At 40.3% G+C, this 19,649-nt stretch overlaps 1 protein-coding gene across 1 annotated transcript in view; it reads right to left on the bottom strand.

Annotated features, from left to right (window-relative positions):
- Positions 1–19,649, bottom strand: part of LOC138045848 (nesprin-1-like) — a 175,910-nt gene that overhangs the window by 109,888 nt on the left and 46,373 nt on the right. The window contains 14 exon segments of the mRNA XM_068892482.1: positions 2,740–2,934; positions 3,494–3,700; positions 4,116–4,226; positions 5,598–5,936; positions 10,441–10,767; positions 10,964–11,242; positions 12,238–12,552; positions 13,016–13,205; positions 14,084–14,226; positions 15,024–15,107; positions 16,133–16,225; positions 17,339–17,584; positions 18,711–18,851; positions 19,623–19,649. The exon segment at positions 19,623–19,649 is cut by the window's right edge and continues 198 nt beyond it. Of these exon segments, the coding sequence (XP_068748583.1) occupies positions 2,740–2,934; positions 3,494–3,700; positions 4,116–4,226; positions 5,598–5,936; positions 10,441–10,767; positions 10,964–11,242; positions 12,238–12,552; positions 13,016–13,205; positions 14,084–14,226; positions 15,024–15,107; positions 16,133–16,225; positions 17,339–17,584; positions 18,711–18,851; positions 19,623–19,649 (2,697 nt within the window).

The raw sequence follows: 19,649 nt of genomic DNA, 5'->3' as shown, positions 1-19,649 counted from the left end.
TTTTTCGTCTATAAATACAATTTACGTTTCTCCTTTATGGTAACGAAGCACAGTCGCAACTTTCGTTACGATCCATAAATCGGGTCAGTATCTTGAAATCAAAATAAAATGACGGAAATCCGGCTAATTTCATCGAGAGATCTAGAACCACGTTTGGCGTTTGCAGTTTCCTGTTAAAATCTAAACAGTAAAAAGCTTTAGGGTCACAAAACTGTTGGCTAGGCAGAAGATACTCGTAAACACGTTTCATCGTGCTTTTTTCCAAGTGTTTAATACTATTGTTAAGAGCTTGGAGTCCTAAACCGCGTAATAACAACGCGAATTTAAAAACGATTGCACAGCAGTACCGTGTAACCACGTGGCAGCAATCGGGCTTATCATAGAGAGAGATCTAGAAGCACAAAATCACGCCAACCACTCAACGCGAAGTTTCTCGCTTGATTTGATAAATCAGACAATTGCGGAAAAATCGTTGTCGCGTTGTATTTCCATTCGTGTTTGCCTTTACGTGGTTCGTAGATCTAACAAACTATACTGCACATTTACTCTTTAAACTGTTCTTCACATCGTATTTACACAAACAAATAAAAGGCTGCAATGGTACTATTCAGCGTTGGACAAAATTATGACATGTAGTGAAGAATGCCATTCTTCAATAAGAATTCCCCGAGGGTTTTCATAACTGTTTTACATACAGCGCTAAAAGCTATTTGAATATTGTTTTTGCCTGCAATGAAGTGAATGAATTTAATCTCAGTAACCTTGTTTCTTTGAATTTAAAAAGATCACTGCAGCATACAACGAATATCTATTAATTTATCCAAAATCAAATACTAAAGCCATTGCTTTAATTTCCTGGCATTTACAACATCAACATTCTCTCTAGACTTTCTTGTGCTCAATATTGTCACAGTTGTAATCAGAGTGAATATTTTCCGAAACATTTATTGAAGTGAGGAGAGATTTGGCTTGAAAAAATAGCAGTCTTGAAAAATAAACCAATAAGAAAACGCATGGAAAGCCATCCCAAAAACTAATTTAAAGACAATCGTATTGTTTCTGGGGAGGATGGATAAAAACTAAGAACTTTTTGCATACAGAGCTCTAGCGAATGTAGATCTTATTTGAAGATGAAAAAAAAAATTCACTTCTTGAAAGACAGAAATGACAATGATTTTCCTTCGCAACCCTCAATTTGATTTGATCAGCAGAGTTCATGCTGCAGACCACGCATTTAATAAAAGAACATGAATTTACAAACAAGCAAAACCGTTTATCTCATAATCAATCGACGATCACTTTCTCAGGTACAATTACTATGCAAAATCAGAATATTAACTCACTGTTTTTCCACGCCAGCCAAAGAACACAAACACACGGTGAACGACGGAAGACATGTTCAGTTGGGCATTCTTTCAAACAACAACACGTTACACCACAGCAGATGATTAGCATACAAGGGAAAGTGAGGACGTGATATTGACTGGTGATTTGTCGGAAACGACTGTTTAAAGTGACCAAGAAATCTCTGGAGACTGAAAATCATCGAGATCGAAATCAATTCCGTTTACGCCGCATACAATTAGACAGTTTCTTGTTATATCATTCAAGCACGAAATGTTATCCCCTTAAGCTCTCTCTTAAAGTTGTAAATCACATTCACAGACAAAAGTGAAAGTTGCGACAAGTGCTTCAACACATAAATATTCATGTAATGCCACTTTGAATAATATTTTCAGAGGTCAAGATTCCTACAGGAAAAAGGGACCTCAAGCAAAGGCGACATCACCGCGTGCGCAAATATTAAAAAAATCAAAATAAAGTGATTTACGTTTTGGCGCATTCTTTAGATTCACGATCCAATAGACAGCACTGAACGACGTGAGCACGAGATGATATTTCTGTAGCTTTTTCCCTTAATATTGCCCCCGTTCCTACTTATTGGAGAGTTGATACATATTGAACAAACGGAAGGAGCTTCAAAGTCAACATAATATACCGATGCGAATTCTGCCAAGTTCTTAACGAGTTTCTCGTTTTTTATCACAAACACAACTTCGAAACTGAACGAGTTTTTCCATGGCACAGACAGCGCAGTAGTTTTGCGCAGCTCCACGAACTCAACCAGTTTTCATATGTCATATGTTGCACAGCAACGGGTTTCAGAGAAAATGTCCAAACTTACACTGAATAAATGGTAACAAGCAGTTCAAGGCAGTACCTTTTATGTATCTATCAAGTGCAATAATTGATCAAACGTTTTTTAGTTTTTTGTTGGTTTTTTGTTTTGGTTTTTTTCGTTTTGGTTTTTTTCGTTCACCGGCGTTTAAAGACAGTTTGGGAGAGGGAGAAGAGGAGGAAGCAGAAGATCAAAAATATAGATAAGCATACGAAGAAGCATACGAAGAAGAAGAAGAAGAAGAAGAAGAAGAAGAAGAAGAAGAAAAAGAAGAAGAAGAAATAAAAGTAGAAAACAAGAAGAACAAGGTCCCTCCAACAAGTTTCCTCTTGTGCAAAGTTCTTCGCTATCAGCAGATACTGGACAACAGTTAGCTTTATAGGGAAAAAACATGATAAAACATTGAACTTCACCTGAATGACGGTTTGCAGCTAAAGGGTCCATAAGGAGACACCACGCGTGACGCAAACTGCAGCGTGACACAAACAGCGTGACCCTGAAACACTTCTTGAGAATGTGTGAAAAATGATGAAAGAGAATACTCTAGCTTTTAAGCTCACCTGATCGTTCAAATGTTTTTGTAGCTTTTGCAGTTTCCCTTGAAGCTCATCCCATTGACTGTTGATACCTTCAACTTTGTTTATCACGTGACTGGCGTCTTGAGCGGTGTCCTGCAAGTGGCCAATCACTTCCTGTCCAGACTCGTTTGCACTTTCAAGCTGATAATTCAGACGCGTTATTTCTTGGTGTAAAACCTGTGGATAAAGAAATTACATCGTTTAAGTTGCCTATCACCTCAACATCGTTAAGTGCCTATCACCTCAACAACTAAAACTTTCCACTCAATTTATTCTCCAAAAGTCTCAAGGGAGATTTCTAAACAAAGAAATTTCACATTTAACCATTAAGCCTCGTAGCCATGAGTGAATAATTTTGAACGTGACCTATTCTGAGATCAATGGGCAACTTTCACGATGGCATCATTTCACTACAACTACCAGAATTTAGTTTGTTTTTCTTTTCTTTTTTAAATTTTGGGCAAAAATTACAATAACTCTAATTAGCATGAGGCAAGCAAGACCGGAAGGATTCTAGTGCTTGTAGTCAAATGGCGTCATCATGCAAATTAGCCACCGAAAAAAGTAGAAAGTGCAAGTCTCAAAAGAGATCAACGCGCCATTCGGTGACACTGGTTGCAAGACTTGCGGCTTTCTTGTTGAAGGTTAATTTACTGCGTTACAATTAAAAATCACTTACGTTCCACAAGCAAAACCAAGGCTGATTAAATTGAACCTAAAGAAATGGTATACTAACCTTGAAACGTCTTATTAATTGCTTGGGATCTTCCTCATTTAACAATGACTCAATCTCCTGTTCTTGCATCTTACACTGTACCGTGAGGGAATGGATAGACTCGTCCAGGTTACTGACCGTGCTTAAAGTACTCTCCAGTTCTTTTTGGCGCTCATTTGACGCGACCACGATAAACTCCATTCGGCCTCTCAAACTAGAAATCTCCTCCTAAAAAATGTGCAAGACATCATGTAAATAACGCAGGCGAGTACACTTTCTTCCACAAATTCATGATCAACCCATCAGTTCCAACGCAAGTACCCAACAACCAATGAAGTGTATTTTTTGCAGAACTCGTTTAAACTAAGTAATCAGAAATTCAACGGGAAAAGCTTTGTTGGACTCTCAGGTATGTACAGAGAGTAAACTGAGGGTCGTGAATAGATTAGAATGTAGCAATTCAAAGGTATCTAAAAAGGGGGAAAATACGGCTCTTAGAGTTAATTCGCCATAGAGCAACTTCAGGGCTCAACAACATAAGCTGAGTTCAGCTAACTAGCGGACTATTACTCCTTCTTTACCCTCTAATATAAACTTGAGATTAGGGAGAACTAAATGGAGAAAGCAGCGGCTATAAAGTAACCTGAATTTCGTCGCTTCCTGCAGCCCCTTCTCGGCCATCCAGCAATTCATTTCCACCCTTCAAGAGAAGACCCACATCTTCTTGGTTCTGCTTGATCTCTTTCTGAAGAGTCTAAGATATAAATTCAAAACCATAAGGCAAAGTAGCCATGGTCTGTCGCTTAGGACACGCAATCGGTTGTAGACGGACGTTAAAAATAATAATATAAAAAGTAATCTTCTCAAATTGATAATTGCATCATGACGCACGAAGCTTCTAAGACTATCCGAACCGAACACAAGCCAGGTTGTACAAATGAACTAGTGCTACTATGATCAAAAAATCATTTTTTTCCCTTCAGATTTTGAAAGCATGTTCGCTTAACACCTGATTGGCAAAATTTTGAGCTTTGATTTTTATCCAAAGGCTGTTTACTTTGAGTGTAACGTTTGGATTTCACGGTCCGCCATTACTCACGTTCAAACCTAACCGATTAGACCTCAGAGGGTTGGATCTAAGGGCAAAGTGACGTCATTTACTCAAAAGCTTAAAATTTCAGCGTGTAAACGCAAATTATTATATACGCAAAACAAGAGTTTAAAAATTTGAAAGCCCGAAACTCCCGCGCTGCATATTAATTCAGAAGCGTACATACGCATTGCAACCAGCGAGTCTTTGACGTCATTTTCTCCTCGACCCAGCTCTTCAAGATTTTAAAGTTAGTAATGCGGACCAATTAATAAAAAAATTCCAGTTAAAATAAACAAGTGTCTTTTTAAAATCAGAACTTAAGACTTGGGTCACTTGGTGTTTAGTTAACATAGTTTTGAAATCCAAAGAAACTGAGGAATTATTTTTTGGTCGTAGAAGCACTTTAAGAGTAGTGTATGACGAGATGACTAAATTGAATGCAACTAATTCTACGCAGCCCTTATTTGATCAGCGTCAGAACAGTCTCATTTCCTTGTTTTCAACATTGCTTTTACTCTTCAAAAAAAAATCAATTAATTAACAAACAAATAAACAATCAAAACTGAAAGATGACAAAAATCTCAAAACAACCTAAAGCCTAACGCTAACTGAATTGCTTTGAAAAGGCAAAAACTTCGATCAGTGCAAGAGTGCTGTTATGGCATGGGTGGGCTCCCTAGCACGTCACAAATGAGTCTATTTTCAGAATACCCGTTCCCGCGAAAATCAGTTGTCATGTCCCTGAAAACACATGACAGAAGCAGTCACGCGTGACATGGTTTCTTCTGATTGGCTAAATTTGGCGGCCTTTTGTTTCGCGCACAAAGCGTATCTAAAGATAAATCCATTTGTGACTGAGCTGGGGCAAAGACGGCAAAGTGATAGATCAACACTCTTATCTAATTCACTCTTGATCAGTGTGATGCCAATTGGCTGCATTTCTGTACGAAAATAGCGTATTAGAAACTGTAAAATTCAATTTATCGGCAACGGGACTACAGAAGGCTAACATTTGTACAAAATGGCCCTAACCTTGTGCTCAGAGATCTGTTGCCTGATTGTATCCGTGTCTCCACCAACAGGTTCCAGTTTACCCAGTCTCTTTTCCGTTCGAGTGAGAAATATTGAAATATTCCGCGCCAGTCTTCTGTACTTCTCCATCTGTAGCACGGTTGTTTCCAAGGTAACGTTGCGCGTTTCAAGGCGCTTCCACACTTCATCATAACGCGTGCTCACTGAGTTTAGGTCTTCTTCCAAAGGAGACTTATGGGAGTCCCCTGGCTCCTTTGCTGCGATGCTGATAATCACTTTCCCTAGGCCAACCAGCATATCGATCTGAGCCTTGTACTGGACAGCTTCATTTTGCAAGACCTGAGAAAGTTCAAGTAACACAATTAAATCTGTAGCTCCCCACCAACCACCGCAATTACACACTGCATTTTAAAGATAGTGAGTACATGACGTCACTTTCTCCTCGATCAAGGGGGCCGTTTCTCGAAAGTCCCGAAACTTTACAGGCCATTTTCGGGTAATAATAATAATAATAATAATAACTTAAAAACTTATATAGCGCATGCTTCATGACAGAATGATTGCATGCGCTTAACATGGATTAAAATACCAATAAAATTTATCACTTCATATGAGCTAAGAATATGTTCATAAATACATTTGTAAGTTAACTTAAGATTAATTACATGAATTCAAAGTGCCAATAAAATTGTTAATTCCCGTAAACTAAAAATATGCTAATTTAAAATAATAAGTTTTAAGTTGACTCTTAAAATTGTTAATTGTGGTGGCTTTCCTAATGAAGGAAGGAAGTGAATTCCAAACGTGAGGGGCAGCCATACTAAAAGAACGGTCACCAAGTGTAGAATAAGACTTACGTAAAGGAAAATTTAAAAGTAATTCGTTGCCAGATCGCAAAGAGTAATTTGCACCGGTCTTAATGGAAATAAGATCACTTATGTAGGACGGCGCTAAGCCACTGATTGCCTTGTACGTTAAAAGTGCTATTTTGAACCTGATTCTGTAGATTATGGGAAGCCAATGAAGTTTCATCAATAATGGGGTAATGTGACAGAATTTACTTTCCTCATAAACTAATCTGGCGGCCGAGTTTTGGACCCTTTGAAGCTTGGATAACTGGTAGTCAGGTAGACCATACAATAAGCTATTGCAGTAATCGATTCTGCATGTGACAAAAGAGTGCACCAGTGTTGCGGCCGCTTCTTGCGTTAAATATTTTCTTATGCGTCTTATATTGTGTAACTGAAAGAATGATGCGCTGCAAAGATTGGTCACATGTTGGGACATATCAAATGTATCATTGAACCAAGTACCCAGATTCCTAACAGATCTGGACTTGGTTATCAGATGATTTCCCACTCGTATGCTAGTTACATTGACTTTAGCTAATTGCTGACGAGTTCCGATCATAATAAAGTCAGTTTTATCGTCGTTCAACATAAGACTATTGTGCTGAGTCCATTTCTTGATGTCAGCAATGCAGGCCTCCATGGCACTCACAGCAGCATCTTGACACAAAGAGTTGCTCGGGCTGAATGAAAGGTATAGCTGAGAATCGTCTGCGTAGGAGTGAAATTCAGGTAGGTGAACCTCAACGATATCAATTAAACTGCTACAATAGATGTTAAATAACAGCGGGCCAAGACAGGACCCTTGCGGAACGCCACAGTCGAGATGGAATGACTTCGATAGTTTATAATCAACAGCTACCCTCTGCGATCGACCAGATAAGTAGGAGCAAAACCATGATAGTACTGTACCTCCGATACCAAGCTTCGACGTCATGCTCTCGAGTAGAATTTCATGATTCACTGTGTCGAACGCAGCACTGAGATCTAACAGCACAAGAAGAGTAACATGTTGCTTATTCATGTTAAGAAGGATGTCATTACGGACCTTTAGTAAGGCTGTCTCAGAACTGTGATGGCATCTATATGCAGATTGGAGAACTGGGTACAAGCCATGGCGAGACATGTGAGACTGCAGTTGGTCCGCAACAGCAGTCTCTGTCAGCTTGGAGATAAAGGCCAAATTGCTGACAGGACGGAGATTCTTTAACAACATTTCGGTCCCGGGTTTCTTTAGTAGGGGAGTGACTATTGCTTCCTTCCATTTGTCGGCAAAGTGACCGCGCTTTAAAGACATGTTGATAATTGTCGTAATAACAGGTAGCAGCTCATCTAAGCACTGCACAACCATTACAGTTGGCATGGGGTCCAAGCAGGAGAACTTCTTGGCCGAGCGGGATATTAATTTCCTGACATTATCCACAGAGAGAGTATCAAACTCCGTTAATAAAACATCAGCACTACGTGAAACAGTAGAATCAACCATGGAAAACGATGAACTGCTGGTTTCCAACTTCGAGTGGATGTCTTTAACCTTCCGAAGGAAGAACTCTCCAATATCATTAGCAAGTGCCGAAGTGTCAGTCCCATCCGCTAACGATAGAGTCTTAGACTCAGAAAGTAAGGACTTAGCTGCTCTAAATAATTTCCGTTGGTCAGTGCTGTTGTCGCGGATAAAGTTGCTATAATACTTGGAGCGTGCACTATTCATAAGTTTAGTGACGTAATTCTTTTTTATTTTAAACGCCGCAAAATCCGCGAGTGACTTGCTAGCCCGCCATTTACGTTCAGCTTTTCGCCTCTCTCTGATTGCTGCCTTGATATCACAGTCAATCCAGGGAACACGTGGCCTGTTTACAACAGTTCTTTTATTCAAAGGGGCGTAACGATCTATCAGCGACGATAATGTAGAATTATAGCAATTAACCAAGTCGTCCAAATGTGCGAAGTCGTCATTGCAGAGGGTGGAGACTGAGAGATCTTCCTTAAGTGCCACAACATCCACTGCTTTGTATTTCCTGTAAGTATATAACTTAGAACTGAATTGAGGTTTAATGGAATTTAAAGAACAGAAGATAGGCGCGTGATCAGAAAAAAGAAAGCCAACCTTCGGTTGACATAAAAGGACATTGTCAGACTGACGCGTGATAACTAAATCAAGGGTATGATTGTGTTCATGTGTTGGACCAGTCACGTGTTGCACAAGGTTCATAGACTCAAGGGTGTCCAAAAAAGCAGCAGAGACGGCGTCGTCTGGGTCGTCTACGTGTAAGTGAAAGTCACCGACGATGAGCAAAGACTCAACTGATAGTATGATACTTTCCAGGTATGTCGTGAACTCGGTTAAGAATGACCTATCTGTGTGCGGATGCTCTCTAGAGTATGGAGGATGGTAAACAATCACAAGTCCAGTGCTAAATGACCCAGATTTAACAATAAACTCAGCATACTCGAAGGATGTCATCGTAGTGCATCTGATCTTTTTTATGGAAATGTCGCCTCTGTAAAGGAGAGCAATTCCACCACCAGGTCTGCTGGGGCGCGGTTGGTTAATCAGTTGATACCCAGGTGGAATTATCTCAAGTCTTGCCGCGGAGTCGCTTTCAGTGAGCCAAGTCTCCGTTATTGCCACTAAATCAGCCGCAGAATTGACTACAAGGTCAAAGAAATCAGCGGACTTTGATTTAACGGAACGAGCATTGACAGAGCAAAGGGTCAGAGGTAAAACTTTGCGGCTTCGGTTAGATATGCCAGCCGAACAGTTCACCGTAATTAGATTGCCGCTGTTGCGGGATGCATCAGGTCTTACCGAACAATGAATGCTAGTTTTACGGGTCGATACAACGGCTTCTATACGTTCACCCAAGGGACCAGGGTTTAACTTGAAAACAAGATCGCCAATTAGTAATAAACGAAACGTAGCCGTAGAGTTGTTATAATAAATAATCCTTTTTGATGTCCACCTTTTTCGCCTCCCGTAAGTGTAACTCGGCGTGATCCTTTTGTTCCCTTGAAACAATAGCCCGTGATTGCAGTTTCTATGAGTGTCATAGTTCGGCGTCAGTGTAATTTCTTGGAACAAAGGCCGATGATTGCAAATTCCAAGACCATTGTTGATGACGCATCCAAGCGAAACCAGGCTCCTTGAAGAAGCAGTTACATTTAGAAAGAAATTCAGGTTTTTCTCGTCGAATGCGATATTTTCCTCCGTGAAATCTGGTCCAGGACTGCATGATAACATTATAGACGTCCCACTCAAGTTGTTGTTGGCGACCGAACACCCCAGCAGCAGTAAAATCGGCCAGAGTGCACAGCTTATCAGAGCGTGGCCTGCCTTCATTACTCTTCATTAGAGTGAAGGGTGTCATAATTCCCTTTATAACTCAAGAAGGGAGAGCATTTAATTCGTCAAACTTCACAGTTATTTCTCTTTTTGTTACCTTGAAAACATGTTAAAAGATCGGCTTTCCAAAACAAGCGGTTGGCAATTTCACAGATGGCTTTTCGGGACTTTCGAGAAACGGGCCCCAGCTCTCTGAGGGCTTATCTGTCAGAACTACACCAAGTAATGGGGGACCGTTAAATGAAAAAAATAGAGCTTATTCACGATAGCCGCCATGTTGGATTTGCCTTTATCATGCAAATTAGCTACACACTTCTGAGGGAGCAAACAACACAAGTTCGAGAGGTTGTAACGAACATCTTAGCCACACAGATGATTTGTTTCACGTTCATTGAATGATTATCACCTAAGTAGTAAAGTAGAATGATTATACAAATTACTTCGATGTTTTTTAAGTGAAAAATGAGCAGATAACGAAGTAGAAAGTCAAAATGTCGGAAGCAATCAAAAGATATCAAATTATTATAAAAGGTACTTAATTCTAAATTCTAAAATGTACTTTTAGCAATGTTGTTTCAATATTTCGACGAGCCGAGCCGAGCCGAAGTATACCATTACGTAATCCCTCGTTAACCATAGAAACTCGCCATACCTTTTGTTCCTTCATCTGCGAACCGAGCACGTCGGGATCGAGACCCACGGGAGGCATGGAAACTAGCCTCACTTCCATGTTGTCCAGCCATAAGGTCACTTGTTTGTAGACGGTATAAAACTTTTCCGACTGCTCTTGCAACTCATCAAACTTTGCCGTAGTGTTGAGCAGCTTAATGGCCAGCGCTTGCCAGTTCTTGTTCACGCGATCTAACGTCTCTAGGATAACGGATTGTTGTTTGTTTTTCTCCAGGTTAATCAGCTCATGGCCTCCCTGGTTGACAGACTGAAACGCTGGTCGCATTTTCTCCACTTCATTTTGAAAGTTCTAATAAACAAAATGACAATCCAATAAGATGGATGACCACAAGTCCTAGGACACAGTGCACCAATTTATCTGATACACACAATTTTGAGCAAATTAGCAATTGTGTATACAAGATAAATTCGGGGAGGAGGGCATGTTGCTGAATGCCTATTACGAGCAATACGATTATCACTAACAAAGATAATATATAACCCACCTGCAACTTCTCTTCAAACACGAGAATGTCATTAGTCACTAGTTCCCCGGAGTCGAGTCTCTTGATCATTCCCAATTCCCAGCGTTCAAAGTCTTTCGCAATCATGATAAACACGCTTTTGAGTTCTTCCTTTCTCTTGTCTGATCTCTCCATCACCTCTGCCCAGAGTTTGTTCATCTGTTTCAGTTTAGATTCCTTTTGCTTCTTCTTTTGCAAGTGAAACATGTCGTTGAGTGCTTCCACTGAAGTTCCATTGCGGCTTACGTCAGTTTGGACAACCTGAAAAAAGGACAACACCAAGATGCTGTGAAATGGATCACAGAAGCGCGCATAACCGAGTTACCTTTTTTGACCCGAATATACACATAATCTTCGGCATGTACTCGGAAAAAATGTGATCTAAACATAATGCGCGTTCAAACAAGTGCCGTTTTACTAAAATCGAATTTTCGACTTTCGCACTTGATGTTTTGGATCCCGTAGTTTCCATCGACAACATTGATTAAAAGCTACTCACAATGTACTACTGCAGCAGAACATCCCTCCCAATTACATTCAGCGAGCTACTACTCGTGTACATGTAGTGCATCCGAAATGCTCTCCCATTAAATAACATCAAAACAAAAAGACGTTTGGCACGTCCTTAACTGAGATAAAATAGCGCGAGCCTGCCAATTTTTTCGCAGTCTGAAAGGAAATAAGTTAAGAGATTTTTTTCCCATCTTCCAACAGCGTTTCGACAAATAGCTCAGCTTCCACTATGGATAAATTTCTCTCATCTTACGTATCCAGTTAGCGAATTTAAAGGCACATCTTCAATCGACAGGCATAGCGTGCCATGGAACAATTTTCATAAATGAAAATCCCTCCAAAGCTGACATTTATCCAATCAGATCGCTACGATAAGCAATGCGAATTTCAATACCAAAAACAAACGGTCGAAAAGCCTGTCGATTGAAGGTGGGACTTTAATGGGGTTTTGAATTTGAAAAAAAAAAAAGAAGAAGGTTACCGAAATAGCTAATAAACAAATATTTCAACAGAACTGAATTTTAACCAGTGCTGTAACTAAGGACTCCCTTAAAAATTGCCTGAGGATAGAATTAGACATATCAAACGTTTGCCCGCTGAAAGAATCGACAGCGTTATAATTCTTTTCAGGTGGAAACCCACTGTTAACTGCGACCAACCTTTTGGCGTCTGTTTAAGCCACTTGCTATTTCGAACCCTTCTCGACAAGACGTGACGGAAAGCTCAGAGTTACTCATAAATACCTTAAACTGTTGCGCCTGATTCCTGAGTTCAACGAGATTGCGTGACACTGGTGGTAACTTGTCTAGCTGTTTCTTTTGCTCAGTCAATGCCTTGATGGCAGTGTCCAGTCCATCTTTGAAATTCTGCGAGGTGGTAAGGGCGGACTGGAGCTTAGCCTGGTACACAGAGATGTTCGCACACAGCTCATCATACCGCTGGCTGATAGTCTTTGCGCGCTCAAACTCCGGGCTTCGAATTAAGCCTTCAATGCTGTGACCCAGTACCCCGACGGCTACAATCTCCGCTTGATGGGAATTGACCTCCGTTTGTAGCTCCTGCAACAAGAAACAAATCCAATCAAACTTTAATCTACGAGTTCTTTGGGACAGTACGTGTACTCTGCGTCTACAAAATAATGCAACAAGCGAATTTTAAGACAACTGCAAAGACAAGCTGTGCAAAACCATAGCGACCCACAATCCAATGGATGAAGGGGTAGTTTCTAAAGAAACTGTGGTGCTGCGTCGGTGGGGAAGTAGTATACAAAAATTTTGGTTTTATCAACGGAGTTGATAATGTAAATTGGCCACCGTACAGAGATTCTAAAAGCTGACGTTTCGAGCGTTAGCCCTTCGCTCTGACGAAGGGCTAACGCTCGAAATGTCAGCTTTCAGAATCTCTGTACGGTGGCCAATTTACATTATCAACTCCGTTGATAAAACCAAAATTTTTGTACACAATCCAATGAACACGACTCTTAAGTGGTCCGACGACATTCAAGGCAGAAACGTGACGTACCTTCAGTTCATTGATTTCTTGTTTGATAATGGCTGGATCTGATTTCAACGGCCGCGCCATGGCCCGTCCCAGTCTATCCTCTGCACTGTTCAGCCAGGGTAACACTTGAGATGCTTGATTATCGTACTCGCGTAACTGGCGCCAAGAGCGGTCCAAGATGGTTCCTTGCTCACTCAGCAGTAGCAAAAGTCTAAAAAAAAAAGGCATAAAAGTAACGATTCAACGCCAGGATTGTTGTCTTGATCGAAAGAAAGATCATCTGTTACTTCCTTATATCACTACAAAATACAGTTAGCGGGGTAGCACCGCAAACGAAAATGTCGCAAATATGAGAGAAATTGTAACCATTTAGCGACTATTCCATCTTGTTCGCGTTGTATAGTGTGGGCAAACTAAAACTGGGTTGGTAGGGAGGACTCTTCATATAAGCCTGGTTGACCGAGCTCGCTCGCTTTCTCAGATCTGGTCTTAGCACTTAAACCTTTGTAAAAACTTTGACGTATTCATATAAATCGGCAGCAGTGGTCTTGGTTTCCGAGGCTGAGATCTCCGTTGCCGGGATGGAAAATTTTCCAAAAGAATACTTCAGGGCGGTTACCGGGATGAAAAAACATGCAATGCATTTTCGTGATAGAACGGAGAGTACCCAATTATTGAGTTTTAGAATCATTTTTTTTCACATTCAGATTTCCCGTGCGCCACCATCTTGGCTAATTGTGACGTGCACCGGTTGCCCTTATTGTTTTCACACAAAGAGCTTTTGTTTTGAAACAATAGGACAATCACGACAAGTCACAATAATTATTCAAGATGGCGGCTTCCAGGAATTTCAAAACCAAAACAAATGTTTTTGACGTTCATTTGTTTTTTTGTTTTTTTTTTGGGTACAAACGCTTTCATTGGAAAAAGTTCGAACAAGTTTGACCGTAAACTTAATGGAGTGGAGGCTTCCTTCAAGTTCTAGTCTTCGTTTTCACTTGAACAATCCTTCTCTTTGTTTTGGTTAAAAACATGGCGGCTTCATCGCCTGAAAAAACACCCAGAACGGCTAAACGGTGTTGTATTTACCTGTTGTAACGTTCGTTGATATCTGCTAGCTTATTTTCTAGTACCCAGGACTTCTCATTAGGGTCTGAGATGACTTCAGACGGCGACGTGACATCTGCGCTTTCTAACGTTGCTACAGATCTCTCCAGTTCTGCATGGAAAACCTGCGAACGAAAGCGTTTTACTTTGATTAGGTAACCATTTCGCTGTTTTACTCTTAGATGTCAGCACCCTTGAAAGTTGGGAAATATATCGGCGTTACAAAGACTTAAACGGTAATCGAGCTTTGAACTAGCACTTTTTTGTTAGCCCGAGCTTTAAGGATACTTTAATTTTTAAATATTATTATAAAGGGAGTGTATAAGTAAAATTTAAAAAAGGAAGTACCAGGACTTTTAGCCCAAATATAATACTTAACTTCACTCATAACAACGGTTTAACATTTCGCTCTCTGTATTTTCTTCACTACTCAAAGATTGTGATAAGATTAAAGCAATCGCTTAAAATGGAGTATTTTATCAGTAAAGGCTAACCTTGAGCTTATACCGCTTTGATAAAAGAAATATCAAACTTCGCTTTTTCAAGTTGACTGGCGCTTCCACATGTTAAACACTAAGCCAAACGTTTGTTAAAAGTTCATGGCACGCAAAGCAATTGAAAATGGTACGACCGTACAAGAGGCGGACCAAAGACCGTCAGTTTTTTCGCCTTGTTATCGAGTGAGATGCTTCGCACAAACAAGACGAGATTGCAAAGCCATATGTCAAATGTTTCAAGCGAAAATCGGTTATGGAAACATTCGGTTATGGCAGCATATCTTTGAACAGCATAAAAACGCATAAATTTAAATAGTTGGATCTCCAAGTGAATATGCTGAAAAGTGTGCAGACATATTCAACAAATAGCTCTTGCCTCTGCAAGCTGCAATGTTCAAATGATAATTATGATATTATTTAAGCACCTTCGCCTCGTGCAGGAAATCTTCTCCGCTCTGGTTCACCTCTTTTAAGTCTTTCTCGTGCTGTTTGACATCTTCGATAAAGTGCTACAAAAAAAATCACAAAATAAAATTCAAAAATCCAAACTCATTCACGAGCCAAGCGCCACAAATAGGAAGGAAATTGGAAGTCAATCGAAGAAATCCAAAAGACGCAACGTTACAAAGATGACAGAATAAAGGATCAAAGTGGTTTGGGGCCGACAGTTACCTATGCATATTTTCACATTAAGAGCGGTGATTTTGCCAAATATTTACACATACACAATGTAAATGTCATAACTAATTACCCCAAAAGGTGACACAGAAAAGAGAAAGCCAAGACCGAAAGGGAAAGCCCAGAACATTTCATAGCGTTACAGTGGTTCATGGATCTCCATTTGACCAGCGTCTTCTTTCCCCGTTAAACTTGCTGTACACAGCAAAAACATGTAAGCTCCACCAAATAAAGGACCATCGAATAAGACTGAGATGGATTTTTGTCGGAAGTGAGAGATAACGAAATGTCCTGCTGACTTCACTGACTTCTACACCTATTGTGGGATGCAACACGCACTTGGAAGTGACCAGCTCGCAAATGTCCTGATAGTGCAGATGGTAGGGGAGTAACGCAATCGCACGGCCACGGGTTCCAGTCCAGTTCCAATCCTGGAATTTTTCAGGTTTCTTTCGCAACTACTTAAGTTTCTTCATAACTGCGATGACCACTGTGACCTTTTTTTCTCATTTACATAACTTGTTGCAACAAGGCGTCATGCAATAAAAAATCGAATTTTGCAATTGATTTGTCGATTTGTGAAAGTTTGTTTTCGCTAATCAGAGAAACTATTAGCCATAACAAAATGAACAATTTATTGTGTGGCGCTAATGAGCCTATACATTAAATGTTTAAGCGAACTCTTCCTTTGAGAGCCAGGGGCCGTCTTTGATGGAACGAAGAAACCATGGCTAAAGTCGGGACTGGCGAAAGTTTAGCCTATACTTTCGACAGTTGCGACGTTGTCCCTAAAATCTTCGTCCCGCCCGTCCCGACTGATTGCACCTGGGTCTCATGGGATGGTTCAATTTCTAACCTGGTGAATTATTAGTTTATCCTGGGCTTTTTGAGAATCCTTGGTATTGTGCAGAACGGCATTTCTTTGATCTTCAGCTCGCTTAAGCCACGCCTGAAAAACAACACGACTTGACATTAACGCAGAGAAAACATTCTGATCCTGAAAATGGCAACCAAGGCGTATCATCTTTTGTAATTGCTCTTTGAAAAATTTGACCGCATTTTGTAATGCTATTTCTGTCGCAGCAACTCGATTCAATATTTTGCCGCATCAAAATTGCATCAAGTTGCGAGCAAGTTATGTGCATACGTAATTGACAACTTCCCATGGGGACTTTAAAGGGCCAATGAAACACAATTACGACAGGACAGAACATTCAACATCAGCTGTTAAGAATCCCAACTAGCTTAGGGCAACCCAGTTGGCTATTTCCAAGTGCAGCTGAGAAGTTGAACTAGGGACTACCAGGAACAAATTCATCGAATGGTCAAAACGTGTCTTGAACCCGGAATCCCCAGATCTCATGGCAAGCGCCCAAACCACTGGGCCACACTGCCTCCTCGAAAACTCGAAACTCTTACTACATCGCGGTGACAAATCATAGCAAAAACACGCTGAAATCACACTAGTTTGCAAACTTTAGCAATTTACAAGTCTCACTATATGATGCTCTGAAATGAGTTACGAAAGCCTAATAAAGAAGATACGAAGGCCAAATTAAGGACGGTGCCTACTATTGTTAGTGCGCATACGTTCTGCGCATCTCCAGATACTCGGATTTCCTATCGGTGATGCTTACTAATACAGGGATATTTTTGCGCGATTTTAAACTATCCAAAGAAAGTAGATCTTGGTAAGTACTCTTGGTATCCAAAAAGAAAATTGGGGGTAACCATGCATTTTTGAGAGATAATTATGCTTCAATTTGAAAAAGAACGCCATACATTGCTTTGTATTTTAAAGCTTCTTACAAATATTATTCATGAATTATCTTTGAAAAATGCGTAGTTACCCCCAATTTTCTTTTTGGAATTCAATAACACTTGTTAAGATCTACATTTCCTGCATAATCTCACACCGGGGAAAAAATATTTTTAATTAGTAGGCACCGTCCTTAACAAACAAATAAACCGGCTGCCCACTTTCAGAAACTATTGTCTTTCAAAGGGTATAGGCCACAAAAGGTTAGTTGCAATTACTCAAAACCTAAAACTCAAGGCATACCAAGAAGGGATGTAGCAATTCCTCAAACTTTGTGAGCTTCTCGTGGATCCGAACAAGTCTCATGTAACGATTGTCAAGCTCGGCCTGCAGTCGTCCCCATCTCTCTTCCAAAATGCTCATTTTCGTGTCCAGTTCGGCCTTTTTCGTCGGCGATAGAAGCTGGCCGCTGCCCTTCAAAAACTGCTTGCTTTCGAGGAGCATAACCTCGACTGGTTTCTTTCGTTCATATACTGCTTTGGTGAACCGCTGTCCAAAACAAAACATTATGTTGGCTCATGGAGGAACAGGAAAATAAAAAAATGAAATAACCATACTAAAACCCAACCATAGCATGGATAGCAAATCCCGATAATTAATCTTAATCGAGTACAAATAAGTTCCGTTAATTTTTACTGTACAGGATCGAAAAATCCATGTGGATTTCTCTGTATATATTGGATAGTGGACTTCAACATCAATAAAAGACCATTGCTATGATTTTCATAATTCTGCAGAATCTCGCCTACGTTTTGGCTTCCATCAATCAAATTTCCGAACACAGCCGGGAAGATCGGCTACGCCTCCGGAAAGTGAATTGGAGTTTTTTTGTAGTTCACAGCTTGAATACCATTATAGTATCTTTTTAGAGGTTCTTCATTTAAAAGATTCGTTCAGATTCCACTGCTTTCCATCGGCGAGGAGTTCGAAAGTGGCGTGGGAACCCCAAAGATGCTGATTGGAAGGTTGTGTCATGCATAAATTGATTTTGGCATCCGTGGTTTCGGCTGAACTCTCGGCTTGGCGTGGGAAGTTTGATTGATGAAAGCTAAAACACAGTTTGGCCGTTGGCGCTTGAAGATGAGATACCGCAAAATTATGAAAATCGCAGTAACAAACACAAGAGCAAAATGAAAAAAAAAAACCTCCTTTATTATATTTTCAGGGCCAGGTTGTTCGAAAGCTGATTAACTTAATCCAGGATTAGCGTAAACTTTCGTTTCATGTTTTCAACTTTTTGGTGAAACTTTCTTTTGCTTATTTTTCGTTTTTCAAGATTGACTTCCTCTAAAGCAAAGTTTTGCCGAATATCAGCGTTGAAAAGTATTCGAGAGTACAGAAATAAACCTCTTGGTTAATTTTTAATCTGGGATTAGCGTTAATCGGCTTTTGAACAACCAGGCCCAGAACGACACCTTTCGACATTTTCCTAGCAGAAAGAAGGAGGCCCAACCTTACTGACCCTACTTTAATGGCGTAGCGCCCACGTGTCGCATTTCTATTACCGGCGCACCCGAACTTGTGATCGGAAGATCATCGGTTCAACACCTGTAAGGAGCACTCGGCTTTTTCCGAGTTACTATCGATTAGCTCAAATACACAACTTTAAGATTACCTTTTGTTCTTCAATTTGTTCTTCAAGTTGCTTGACATCAGCAGGGGAGGCGGTTTGTTCGAGGAGGATCTTTTCTGTGTTGGATAGCCAATCAAGCAGTTGTTGGATTGAAGTACACCACTCAAGACAAGCCTCTTCCACCTGAAAAGAAAGGATCACCATTTCGATTGTTTTATCAGGAAGTTGACATGTGGTTTTATGGAAAATTAAATGTAAAGTTTGAGCGTTTACAGAAACTGAACAAACGTTGGTCCTGTATCATGATATTCACAATAACAATAACGACATGCATATGACGAGCAGGGATCGCGCAGTGGTGAGAGCAATCGCCTCCCACAAATATGTGTTTGGGTTCCATTCCCAAACTTGGCGTCGCACATGTGGGTTGAGTTTGTTGATTCTCTACTCTGCTCCGAGAGGTTTTTTTTCCGGGTACTCCAATTTTTCCCTCTCCTCAAAACCATAGTCTGTGTTGATTTAGCGATTTCTGCGTCATTTTCCCCGATTAGATTAGTCGCTAGACGACCAGCGCCTTACATAAAATTCATTATTATGACATCACTTTTGTCGGCCGCAATGTTTATTTGTGTCTGCCGAAGTCTCAAGTAAACAATATGCTCTTCAAAAGTCACACTATTGTCTAATAAGGTATCATTAGGTGAGTGGAACAGTCTACAGAAATTTTAGTAAAAAATCAGCAGTCACACAAGCTTATTTGCGTGGAAATATCACGTGAAAACGTACGCAAGACACTGCCAATAGCCATCACTTCCTGCTATTGTTCAAATGGAGAAAGCAACCAACGCAAGGTGAAAAATTTACCAGTTTAAATTTAATGATAGCCGATGATAACGCATGGAAGTTATTGGTAATCAAACAGAAGAGAGCACTGAATGGCAAACACAAGCTGACCTCTTTGTGCTCTTTTCCTTGTCTCTT

Source organism: Montipora capricornis, chromosome 4, assembly GCF_036669925.1.
Source record: "Montipora capricornis isolate CH-2021 chromosome 4, ASM3666992v2, whole genome shotgun sequence".
Lineage (NCBI taxonomy): Eukaryota > Metazoa > Cnidaria > Anthozoa > Scleractinia > Acroporidae > Montipora > Montipora capricornis.
This window is presented reverse-complemented; position numbering and strand designations above follow the sequence as displayed.